The sequence below is a fragment of the Lepisosteus platostomus genome, chromosome 22, assembly GCF_059453375.1.
Source record: "Lepisosteus platostomus isolate fLepPlt1 chromosome 22, fLepPlt1.hap1, whole genome shotgun sequence".
NCBI lineage: Eukaryota > Metazoa > Chordata > Actinopteri > Semionotiformes > Lepisosteidae > Lepisosteus > Lepisosteus platostomus.
The window spans coordinates 13,693,646-13,706,832 of NC_142632.1; the positions used below are offsets into that span (position 1 = coordinate 13,693,646).

General features: G+C 45.7%; 1 protein-coding gene and 1 long non-coding RNA gene across 2 annotated transcripts in view; one reads left to right on the forward strand and one right to left on the reverse strand.

Moving 5' to 3' along the window:
- med13a (mediator complex subunit 13a) overlaps positions 1-13,187 on the forward strand; it is a 66,587-nt gene that overhangs the window by 21,634 nt on the left and 31,766 nt on the right. The window contains exon 3 of the mRNA XM_088616392.1: positions 549-717. Within this exon, the coding sequence (XP_088472518.1) occupies positions 549-717 (169 nt within the window). The remainder of the gene's footprint in view (positions 1-548; positions 718-13,187) is intronic.
- On the reverse strand, positions 3,067-12,108 carry LOC148643552 (uncharacterized). The gene is made up of 2 exons (XR_015929094.1): positions 11,766-12,108; positions 3,067-3,401 (listed from the first exon to the last, which is right to left on the reverse strand). It is a non-coding gene; the product is annotated as an uncharacterized LOC148643552 (long non-coding RNA).

The following is a 13,187-nucleotide window of genomic DNA, read 5'->3' on the forward strand; positions in this document are numbered from 1 at the left end:
TTTAATGTGCAGATCGAAGGGGTTAAGATGCTGTTTGCTCTTGTAGGAATTTCGTGAACAATGAAAAATATCGGTGGGTTCCTGCCCTGATACTGTTCACTTCAGTGCAAGGTTCTGACCTTTAATAGAAATGTTTTTGTATTGTAGTCCTTTGGACACACTTTGCTGTATTTTCACACGTGAGCAACATGCATACATTAATTTCAAAGGCACTTGGCCCAGACTTCCACATAGAAATTGTATCGGCACTGTTTCCACACCTTTTCAGTGGGTTGTCATAGATAATTGGCTGCTAAATTACTGGAGTGTTATTTTATGGCTGTAGTGAATGAAGTGTAATGCTTAAGGATTGGTGCTGAGGAATTCCTGGGAAGAAATTAACGGACTTGCCTCTCCTGCAGAGTGAGAGAAACATTCCCAGTACCTGCCGGTGTTATTGGGAAATACGTGCTCCCTGTGCCAAGCCAAGCGCCTCCCGGGGAGCCCAGTTGAGATGCGCCCAGCCTGCCTGTCCTGCCACGGTGATATACAGCCTGTGTCTCTTGCAGGGGAGGAGGAAGGGGCGTGGGAGAGCGGGCTGTCCTACGAGTGCCGCACGCTGCTCTTCAAGGCCATCCACAACCTGCTGGAGCGCTGCCTGATGAACCGCAGCTTCGTGCGCATCGGCAAGTGGTTCGTCAAGCCCTACGAGAAGGACGAGAAGCCCATCAACAAGAGGTAAGGCTGCCGGACGGGCACTTCACCCGCGGGAGACACGGCGATCAGATCGGGGCCCTCACCCACTCTGATCTCTCCTGCCAACAAACAAGCCACTGAGTTCATCACTGGTCTTTAAAGTTGTGATTTCATCTGGGGGATTAAGGTTAGCTGCCTTTTCGCTTTGTCCTTCTGAGTTTTTGTTGTTGTTGTTAATGCCGTCTGAACTAAGACTGCACGTTTGTTTTCGGTGTCAGTCTTGCTTTGATGTGGAGGAGACGGGATTTAGGAGATATCTTTTCCAGACTAAGGCCTGGCTGTGAGGAGTTCACAGTTTAATATCCGCTTGATCCACGCGGCGCAGGGGTCATTAAAATTACATCGGCCTTCTTGTTTTAAATTCCAGCTCTAGCCATGCTACGCACGTTGACATTTTAGCTCGCGGCAGACATGGACAGCAGTGTTCTGTAAACTGGAATATTTGTAGTTGTCATGCAGCAACTGTAGGTGGTACAGAACTGTAGGTGGTCGTGTTTAACAAATTCTGAAATTACAAGGGTGTAATCAGCTGTAGCTGATCATTTTGTGAATACTATTTTTGCACAAAACAGAAAGTTGGCTACTGATACGCTACTTTGTAATCCACCATGCAGGCTGCAGAAGTCCTCGTTTTCATCGATGGTTGCTCTGTAGCAAGTTATCACTGTGTAGGTATGTCCTTCAAAAGTAGACTTATTGGGAGAAATTATTTTTCTGGCTTGGGGACCAATCCTGTTTTCTAATTTATAAATTACTGAATTTTCAGTGCCCCTCAACCCTTGCCATTTTATTTTGCAAATTTATTACTAAGAGGTCACCTATCTTGTAGGCAGGATTTACTGTCTGCACGTGACAGGGAGCTGAGACTGAGGTAAAGGAGAACTAAGGGCTGCTGTCTTAAGCCCTGTTGTTGAATGACCTAGCCAGAATTGTGCATTTGTAATGTATTGTTGGAAAACTCACATATTGTTTTTTTAAAGGGTTGTGACCCAGGCTGGTGCTGTTTATAGCTCTGTAAGCAGAAGCCAGGGTGAGGGATATTGTGTGGAGCTCTGTAAGGGAGAAATGGAAAGAGGTGAAATCTGGGAGATCGTTTTTCAGCTTGTTCTACACGAGGCCAGCAATACACATTGCTGTTTTTAATAAGTTTAGGATTTTAACCATCGGTGGTCTAGAACCTGGCCAAGCAGTGGAAGCATGGCCTGATAACCACTAGTTCTGTTCTTTGAGGCGGAGAGACAGGGTGAAATCCACCTTCACTTTGCATTAATTCAAAATGGACTCAGGATCACCTAATCAAACGTGACTTCAAGTCGTTCATAAGAAGGCACTGTACTGTTTCTGAACTATTTTTTACTTCCTAAATGTGATTTATTCTTCCAGTGTGTAAGCAGTGATTGTCATTTAAAGGCTGTTGCAGGCCTTGCTGTCAGGCCTAAGCTGTACATCACTGGAAATCCTGTTCTTGTTAGCGTTGTCCGGGATGAATTTTGTCTGCCTAATATTTGAAGTGAGCTTTCATTCCCTGAACACGTCACTGTTTTAGACTTTAGACCTTGGAATGCTCTTGATTTGGCATGGTTCTGACAGGGAAGAAATTGCTAACACCTTAGCACAGTATTACGTTTCAGTCACTCCTTTTGTGTTTTTTTTTTGACATTGCATAGATGTTCACTGTGAAAAGAACAGTAACAATTTCTTATGATGAGTCATTTTCTCACAGGACAAGAAATTGAATGGGTGTGAAGGCTAACGCTGAGAGACTGTGTTTTCACTGTTGTGCTGCTTCACAGGCAAAAATCATTTAGTGACAGACGAAAAATGCCTTAAAAATTGACTGTAACAAGGTCTGTGGGAGACTTTCTATAACGCTGGCACAGTAGCAGGGACTGTATGAGCCTATGTAGTGCTGTCAGTTGAGCAAGGGCCTTTGCCACCAGTGATACTTTGCGCCCTGCCCTGTTCTAGAGACCAGTACATTTTGAGGCTTGTAGTCTTGAAAACCTGAAGGTTACAAGCTAGTGGGAGCTGTGTGGCCCATCCCACCCGCTGTCTGAGTGGTCAGTCCAGAGCAGCCTCAGGCCTGGCTCCCGCTAGACCAAGAAGCAGGATCAGAATTGCCGGTCTGATGGCACTTCATGATGAGAGAATACTGTATGCTGATGCTGCCTCTGACCTCCCAGGGTCATACAAGTTGAAGTTAAGCTTCATTTTCATGTCCTAATCACCGAAAACGTGCAATAAAGTTTAATGAGGTGTTAATGGGACCCAAAACATTGAATTTCCGGTGTTTGTTTGAAAAGGAAAAGGCTTTTGAATCATTTAGCCATCTTTTAAAATTGTGCAGAATACATCTGCGCATGCTTTACATCTTTATTAAGGACAGATTGACCATAACTTCATTTTGTTACCACTATGCTTAAGATGTATTTCCAGTTTTATATACAACAAACTTTTTGGCTGCAGGATTATACATCTGTTTTTTAAAGCTGCCAAACGCAAAGGTTGGGAAGAAGGGTTTCCCCTGGTCCACCTGCTGTGCAGGCCTTGAATCGGCCCAGTGCTGCGGTTGGCTACTCCGTGCAGCGCGTTTTCACTGCTGAGTCAGTGGGGTTTTCTCGGTGGAATCGTCTCCAGAGATCTGCCACTGTATTTAAAGGTGTGTCCTGGGGGAGAGTGAGCAAACAGGGTTACAGCACGCATCATTCATCATACATCACGCATGTTACATCATGGTGTGAATGCATGGCACTCTTCTGTACGCAGCCGAATGGCATTACAGCACACAGAACTGAAAAAGTGCTGATTACGGGACACAAACTTAGACTTGCACGGGCAGGTTAGATCATGAAAACGTGTTTCTAGAACTAGGACACAAAGCTAATGGAGTTTTACTAGCCATTTCCTCTTTTTAAACACTCAATTACACATTCTTCCTTTAAAATGTGACTCCCAACAGGTATCCCTTAAAATGGACACAAGTCTGTTAATTACCAGATGGTCGCATGCGTTTTTAGTTTTTGTTTTAGTTCGGGGTTCAGAATCAACAACTACAACCAACCCCGTTTTTCCCACTGAATTAAATTGCGTCGGTGCTTTTTTTTTATCTTGGTGCCATGCCTGAGAGGTGAGAGACCGTTAGCAGGTACTACATATCGCAGAAGTCTGCTAACCTCATTCCCAGGCTTAAAAGGGTTTTCTAAGCTTTATTATAAGCTGGCTTTTTAAGCAACAATCTGTTAAAGCTCAGCTGATACAGATTCCAGTAGAGAGCATTCCAACAGGGGCGGTTGCTGATCAGATTTCATCAGCATTATGGCAACTGTCATATGCGATAAGAGAAATCACTTTGACCCCATTTTCCAGCCAAGTTTATTCAAAATGTTCTGTGATGTATGTAGGCTCTTCTGTCATTGGGAAAAAATGTGCATCTGCCAATGGTAAATTTAAAAGAAACTTGGAAACGGTGATATAGAGACGTATTTACAGGGGAAAAGGTTGTGTTTACTTGTCACATTTCAAACCCTATAAACTGAAGAATGTTAATAGTTCTGACTCGAATTTTGCACGTCTTACACGGCTCATACATGCCGAGGTGACAGCCGGGGATTTCAAAAGCAGCTGGTTCTTGTTTGATTATAGAAGTTCACGTCCCAGTTTTTTTGCTGTTGTGTTTTTTTAACACGTGCCAGGACTTCCTAAAACAAGAAGCACAAAACCTGTGCTGCAGAACCGCTGCAAAGCTGCTGATTTGTCAACAAAGGGTGTAGTGTAAAGAGACTTGTTGGAAAGACACTTAAAGCAGTTCACGAGCAGCGTTCGAGGAAAGTGTATTTATAACAGTGGAGACTTTAGAGACTTGCTCTGCTAGAGATGCCAGCTTTGCTGCTTCACGGGCAACCTGTGCTAATAGGCACACAAGGCCTCTTCCATTCTCCTGGTTGCAGCTGTGCTAGTGGATAATGATACTGCTGATATGCCCTGAAGGATACCTGTGGTCCTTAACTTGGGATGTCACTGGGGACCACCCAAATACAAAGTGATGTAGTGTACCATTGTGCAAGTGCAGTCAAGTGCAGTGACATTTCACCAGTAGGAGCACTGGTGAAGCATAGCAAGGCAGCACTAGCGGGGTTAAAAAAAAACTGCTAAACCATAGCAAAGCAAAACCTAAATGCATGGTGAGATTATGTAAAAGCATGAGAATTTCAAATGCACATTTACCATTCTATGCTTCTATAAAGGCTAAGAGTTACTTTTTCTGCATGCTGTTGGAGTGTTGGGTCTTTATTGCTCTTTGATATTCTTACCCCCTTTTCAGTTTTTATAAGCAGTTCAAAACGTTCAGCGCTGTGAACCGAGTCCTGTGAGCTTTGCATAATTTTTAAACTTAGAAACTTGAATGCTTCTGCTTTCTTTGCTTCGCCCTGCATTAACGTGATTTTGTAACCACTTTGAGGTGCTGCTTACCATGAAGAGATGAGCCTCTAAAATGATTGATACTGTGGTTCCTGCTTCTGTCAGGTTCTGGCTTGCTTCCACACTGCTCTTGGCTCGAGCCGGTCTGTGGTTACGGGCTGGCCTGTCGATTGGCAGACCATTCCATTGACGGGGTTGAAATGAGAGAATTGCATCAGTAATTTCTGATGCAGCCTAGATATTTTCTTAGACTTTCTTGCACCATTTCTTCATTTCCCTTCTTAGATATCTTGATTCTCGTCTGTGACCTTTGTTTTTAGTGTAGAGTGCTTCCTGCCATCTATCTGCACGTCTCATTTTGCTTTGTGGAGTCTTTGCTTGTGATGAACCGCTGGGAAATCAATATGGATATTAGCCATGTATAAGTATGCAAAATATGCTGCTTCAACAAAAACAGGCCAGTATGCCATTTGTTTCCTCCTGATTTACATGTTGTTAGTGTGCCAAAAGCAAATCTGGCGCTATCTGACCTGGTATTTTGATACAGAAATCACACGTTTTTTTTAATGCACTAGGACTTAGATTCCAGCTTGCATTTTTACTGGTGTTTCTTACAGTTCAGTCCAAAATTCCACCGTCTCATTCCTTGAAACTCGTTGAATAATGGCCAAAGTCACACTATTGAAGTCTCAGAAGTCAATGCAAAACTCTTGTTCTGCATGAAAGACTAGGTAAACACGAGTAATGCCATTTAATGAGTGGCATGTGGTTTTTTCTTTGATTCTTCCACAATGCACATTCTGTAGAGTGGCTTGGGTTAATGGCTTGACTGTGAGGGTTGTGCTAAAGCATGTAACTGTGTAAACGGCCACTTCAACCACGCTCCCTTTTCCTGCTGGCATTTTGGTTCTGCCCTTCAGCTTTGCAGCTTGTAGTTGTTCTTTCAACTTGGGGATGGTATTTAGATTGTATGTTATAATAAAGCTGGAACGGTATAGGTTTTCATTTCAGAGCTTTTATAAAGCATGTACAGGATTACAGGCTGCTCCGATCTTGTCTTCAGGAGAACGTTGCTGTTAAGACAATGGGGCTGGAACAAAAAAGACTTGCATACACCTTGTCACTGAAGGAGAAATGGGGATTCTTCCTCTCTGCTCGGATGCCCGGATATATCTGAAGGCCTGAGAGATGGGTGCATTTTTGGGAACAGTCCTGCGTCTTCACATTAACACCTCTGTCGTTTCTGTATGCCAAGATCCCAAAACGTTGAGGAAAGCTGCCAGGCGTCCCAGCCCGCAGGGTGAGCGCTCGGGTAAAGCCCGGCCTGTTTCGATCTTCTGGGGGAACCCCGGGGGGCCGTCCCGCACCCGGCTGCCTCCGAGCTCCCTGTCCCCGCGCGGCCGGGGAGAAATCCGAGCTCGGGCTGTAAGTAGGACAGGACGGGATAAACAGCAGGGGCCGCGCGTCTCGGCTCACGTGACCGTCTCTTTGGAATGTCGTGTTGCTAGAGAGACCAGCGGGGGATAAATTTAGCACTTCAGATTAGAAAGTCAGGGTCTCTGCTCCCCCTCCCTCCCTCTCCCTTTCCCAGTCTGTGAGCAATTAAGGCCTCCGCACCACCCCAGCTGCATAAAGGAAGCGCTCCCGGAGCCCAGACACTGGAGCGTTTTCTTCGGCTCCCCTCCCCTCTCGGAATAACGTCAAGGCATTCTTTTCATGCCGGGCTGGTAAGTTTCATTTAAGCTCCAGGCCACAGCTCAGACTGCAGGGCCCGCAGGGATTGTCGTTGCTAATTCATCACTGCCGGGTGCCGGGCTGCTCCTGTTCACGGCACCTGTAACCGAGCGGTCAGAGTGCGGGGCCCGAGCCTCCGTGTGGGAAGAGCTTGGGACTGAGGAGAGCTTGACCCCAGCCGAACACCACCCCTGTTTTCCCTGGGACCTTGTGTTTTTTTTGTGCAAGCTTACATAACTGTGGTGTGAGCGCCAGACAGGAATGTTTGTAGTTTGACTAAATTAGAGCGAACAGGCCGTGGAAAGTATTCCACAACATGTTCCGTAATTTTGAAATCCCTTTAACGCATTGCCATCTCGGTGTCGGAGCTCGGTCGCCTTCAGCTGAGGCTGTAAAAAAAGGGGTCAGTTTTTCGGGTCTGAGCGGGATTGAGATCTGGCACATTTTTAGGGAAGGGGCAAGTGGGGACTCATACGCCGTTTGTGAAAACTGTGCCTGCTGTGGAAGTGCGAGTTCAGTTTTGTTCAGGGGAAACCTGATCTGGTGAATGGTGGCCGGAGCGCGCCGGAGTGGAGAGGGCCTCGTTGCCGGCTCGGTCTGCAGCAGCAGTCTGGGGAAGCTCCCGCCTGTCCTCACCCCGGTGCAGCCCAGCACAGGTGATCACTGCTCCGAGCAGACCGGTCCAGAGGGGGAACTGCCTTTTCTCCTGAAGCCAATCTGATGGCAGCCCTTGCTGTGCTTATTCCTCCCTGTTATAGGTGTTGGTCTCTGCAGGTAACAGCCGATTCTGCCTGTAGTTACCAATCAATGGTGTATCTTTGTTATACAATTGCCGGTTTTCTTCTCTGGTTCTGAGTGGGAGGTACAGATGTTGCATTAGGGGTGTCCCCAGGAAGTGCCATTTGGAACATTTACTTGACATTCCTCTATTGCTCCCTTCTTCCATTCTGTTTTTTGTGGATTATATTTAATTGAAACACGAAAACGCCAGTGAGAAGCATCTGGAATGGCAATTTCCCTTCATGCAGAGATCGTTATTGCAAACTGGGGTCTAAGAGCATTTCCCTGTGTAATCAGAAAATGAAAAAAAGACACTTTAATAGCATATAGCTCTTCGGGGAAGAGGGTTGGTGTCTAAATTTCATGGGGAAAAGGAACTAAACCCACAATTGCAAGAGCAGTCATTTCCTCAGGGTTTGATTCACACCGGATCTCGTGAATGCTTGTGGACAGTAGAGAAACATTCACTGACAGTCACAGTACATGGAAAACAGTCATTCTTGGTACAGAATCTTGGACTTCTGTAGGGAACATCTCCGTTATTGTGCTTACTGCTACGGCACATTGCCTTGCGAGAGTTCAGATCGGGTTAAGAACTGCAGGACCCAGTTCTGTAGAATTGGAGGATTTAAGAGTGTTGGATGATCTTTTTTTGTTCTGGGGGGGGTATTTAGAATACTACCTCATTTCTGTCCAGTTGGCTTTTGTTTTGAACTTGAGGAAATAAGTCTTTGCATCCCATATGTCTCAACAGCGTAGTGTGAAAAATGTGGAAAGGAGAACTGCAGTTTTCTGAGAAGCGTCAAACCCCTAATTCTTCGCCTAAGTGAAGCACTGAGGTTTGTCGGATTCTTTGCGATGCTGTGCATCTACGGTCTCCAGGAGTTTTTCTGGGACTCTGAATCCGTGGATTGAAATAGTTTAGGGTCCTGGGTGTTATTCTGAAGGCTTTTGTTTCTGGGTGTTTTCAAAATGGCAGTGTACTATTCTAGTACGTTGTTTGTAGTTAATCAGATAGTGTCCCCACATAACATCATGCTTTGTATCTTTTGTGGTTTAGCATATTCACAGGGTGATGGTCTTTCTCTCCGCAGTACATGCCGCTTGAAGGCTTCAGCGCAGGTTGTGTCTGTCCTGCTTGTGCCCTGGCCCTTTGTGGCAGTATGTTCCAGAGCTGGTGTTCTGACTGGGGTGGGGGCCGGCAGCCCTGCCGCTGGTGTGGGCCTCGTGCTATTTACACTGCAGGCTGGGACAGGGCATGGAAGTGACATCACTGCATCGGCATGCCTTTGCTTAAGGGAGAGACCCCTGGCAAGTGGAGCTGGGAAATCCTGGGCCTCTTGCAGTTTGCTGAGCTAATTAAAGTAGCATTCGTCACTGGAGCTGCTCGTTCCGGCCAGCTCGGATTCACACAGCTCACTCGGGAGATTTCATTTCTAGTGACGTGACCGTGTAGGTATATGGCAGAGGGATGGGAGGTCGGGCACCTCAAGCAGGTATCCGAATGTAAAGATGCTTTAAAAATTACACTCGTAAGCTGAAATCCCTTGTCTTGTCCTGTGCAGTCTGGTGCAGCGTGGTTTTTTTCAGGCAAATTGCTCTTGGCACTGGGAGAGCAACACTAACTACCAAGAGGTGTTTTTGAGTTTTCAGTACGCGAGGCGGATGTATTTGTCTGACTTGACAAATCTGTTCTCTGCACAGCATGTTTCAGACTAAAATGCATGCATTTGGGTAGTTTTACATGGTTTGGTAGTTTTTTTCCCCCCAACGATTCTAAGAAATCAAGGTTTATTTAAGGATTTGGAAGCTTATTTGCTTGTTTCTCCCGTGAGAATCCGTTATGATGCAGTTTGGTTTAGTGTTGGCTCACTGTTCTTGCCTGCTGTATAAGTCCTGCTTCTCAGCCCCTGGTCTTGGGCATTCCTGTCCAGTTTGTGATCCAAGTTAAGTATCTATGGGGGGGGAGGTGGCAAAATTGAGTCAAATTGCCCGCAGTCCTTGCTACAACGCATTATTAATTTTTGTAATCAGTTATGTGAATTTGTCTGGATTGAGAATTAACCTCTTGCCATTATAGCACATCATTCCAAGTTATGATTCATGTGAGTGGTGTGTTAATGGGTGTCTTGAGCTCCTTTCCGAGAAACTCGTTTTATTTGGGTGTGTAGCGGTGAACTGGGCACATTCTTCATGGTTTCAGCTGGTTGAGCGCGTTAAGAATCTGAGGAATACATTCCTTTTTTCCCCACCCTGCATGTTTCCCTCTTTTACAATAATCTGCAAAGTAGTTTTTTTTTAACTGCACCTTGTGTGGGCGCTGTTAACATACACTTGACAACCCATGCCAAGTGATTGTATGAGATTTGCCTGCTCCTGTGGGATGTGAGGGGCACTGTCCAGTACCAGTGAGGAGAAGCAGGTGGGGCTCGGCTGATCTTCCTTTCTTTGGAGGCACCTGACGCTACAGTATGGGACAGGACTTGGCGTGCTTCAATTGTATTCACAACTCTGTGCGTGGCTAGGGAAATATTTGTGCTGGCTTATGCAGATTCAAACTGTTTATTATGGGCTGTTTCTCTGTCAAAATAAAAGAAATGGAATAAATGGCTTTAGTTTTTTTACACTCGTGGTATATGGACAGAATTAACAGTGAAGTGTCTGACTGCGTGGTCAGTTTTGACGCAGCCCTGAGGGTATTATGAGCAGTCTGATGTGGTTGTTGTGCGCTTCTGCACTGGGCTGTTATGATCTCTCTTGAAGAAATGTCCCATCTTCTGAGAATACTTGCGTCTCTGGGATCTGTTGGAGCTCAGGGTTCTGCTAGAGCACGTACTTCAGCACTGCTCTCTGTTCCTAGTAGTCAGTCATGTCTGTGCCACTGGAATCAGTTGGAAGCTCTTTCTGGGAAAATTCCTCTTGGTATCTTTTTTTTTTCCATAAGAACTCTTGTAGTTTCAAATTAGCTGCTTTTGTAACAACCTATTAAAAGAGTTAAGATAACTGGGAATAAAAGGGGCATGGGCAGTGTCTTTTCAGAACTGAAGCCTTTTCTGAACGTGACCACCCCTGTCTGGTTATTGTTCATAGACTGGATGAGGCATCTGATGGCAGGGGTGTGGAATCAGCCCGTCACAGTACCGTTCCTGTGACCAGAGAACACTCTGTTCAGACACCGCACTTAATCATCCGGCTTGTTCCAAAGAACAGAAAGCCTGCTAGTTTGTTTGAGCTTGAAACCATGTGCAGTTTTCAACACTAAAGGCCCTCCGCAGTCTGGAAAAGAGGTGAAGCTCATTGTGCTGCAGTTTTTAGCGACTAGGAGCTGCCTTTCAGTGGTTTAGATTAAGCTTCATTTTTTTGTTGATAGCAGAAGCGTTTTGCATTTGAGGTTTGTCTCTGCAGTATGGCTGCAAATGAGGTTCTGGTAACAAAAGCTGGCAAGTTACACAGCAATCGATAGGGGTTTCTGTGCAAGAAAAATTGTATTGGTGGGTTTATGTATTGGTTATTGTAAATCTTTGATCGGATCACCAAAATGTATTGGCAGATGCAATGCTTTGCAAATGCTTTTGGTTTTTGTCCCATTGTTTCTCTGTCTGTTATTAGGGCTGCTGTTCAGGAAAACTAAGGCTGTTTTAAGTCTGCCAACAGAACTGTAACCCTGAGAGCAATAAATGCTTCAGGCAGCGCTTGGAAATAAAGATTTTAAAGTTCAGGGTTTTGAAAGGCCCAATACAATATACATGAATAATTTGTAGCAATAATAAAATGTTCGTACCACTTTTATAATCTGAAAGTTTATAGCTTTATTTCTGGAAAAAAAAAGTGCTGTTGGCATTTCATCAAGCAGTTGCAGATGATTAAAAACCTATAAAAATAAGGAATTCTTTACACAATGTATGAAATATCACAGCACTAGAGTTTCTTTGGTGCAGAGCCAGACATGCTGAATTTTAACCTTGAGACTAAAACTAGATTTAAAAAAAAAAAGGATTTAGGGTGTCAACCCTGTCAGTCAAATTGGCGTTCCTGCTGTGGGCAGAGCTCAGTTCAGGTGTATGTTGTTGTGTGTCGGCCCGGAAGAGGTGTCTTACGGTGCTCTGGAAGTGGCGGTGATCCACTCTCTCAACTCTCGAGGGAGCAGGTTGTGCAAGCTCAGCGCGTGTGCTCCGGCGGTTCACAGGAACAGTTCAGAAGGCTTGTGAATGTTTACAGAGAAAGACTTCCCCTTTTATCTAGTCCTCGTGCATGTGGCTCGTTCTGGCCTGTCAAGCGGCCTCCTCTCCCAGCAGCTCTCTCTGGCCACACGCGCAGCGGTCCGGCCCTGCCGGGGCGGAAGTGGAGAGCTCGGGCCGATTCATTGGAGCAGACCGCACGGTTCAGCGGGGGAGGCAGGAAGAGGGAGACTGCGGCGGCGCACACACACACTGAGGAGTGCAGCCGAGCGCCAGGGTGTTAAAGGACGAATGCCCCCGCTGCAGTGAAACGTGCTGTTCTGCGTCTGCTTTGATCCTTTTGCCACGTGAGCTGCGTCTCCGAGATTTGAAGGCTTGTCCTCCTGGTGGCCTTTCGCTGTTTTCAGTCACGAGGGGTCCCTGTTCGCAGTCCGGCACAGAGCTTGAACAGCACGGGCTCTGGTTGTCTGCGCCCCTCAAGGGTGACGTCCTTTCCCCTCTGTGAGAGACAGAGGGCAGCACCCCAGTGCCAGCTTGCAGGACAGCTCCGGAACGAAAGCTCGTCTCGTCGGGTTTAAGGGCCTTCTTTTCCTCTTTGCTTCTGGGAAGTCTGCAGGTGCTTAAAGAACAATGCATAGTCGGAGGCCATGAGGACATGCTGGTGTCACAGGTTGCATTCCAGATTGCCTGACGTTGAGCTTTCCAGCAGAGTCGCGTTTTGCTTATTTGCATTTCACAGGCAATGAGGAGAAAAACCGAATTCTGCACAGACTCGCTTGGGGATTCCTCCTCCACTAATCTCCTTCAACTGGCATTTTTTTAATATGCTGCTGCCTGCAGAGATCATTGAAAACCTTTCTTTTTTTGTTTGGCTTTTCTTACAAGTGAACAAAAGGAATTCGTAACTGGGGTATAAGTTCATAGAATATCCTGTTCTACTTGCCGGTGCTCTTTACAGTGGAAGCAAGCCCTCGGTGCATACGACAGCTCGATTACGCTTTGAAAATGTGCTTCCCAGCTGTTCAGAGGCCATGTCAAGAAGGGCAGTTGGTGACTGAGCCATCACCTGATGTCACTTGTAATGAACTGTCTGCACTGCTGTGTAACACATCTAAATGCGTAGGACTGATTGTACTCTAGGGTTTTTGGCTGTTTCTGTATTAGCATAAGAGAATTGCTTCTCTTTTAAAGCTTTGCTTTAACCTTGGCATCAATTTATTGTGGAGTATAAAATCTTAAGACTGGGATAGAAATTGGCATTTTGTTTTGCAAATTCTTTGCAGATTTTGAAGACTCCGTTTGGTCTATAGAGTGACCTCAAGTTGATGTCTGGGGTGTTCT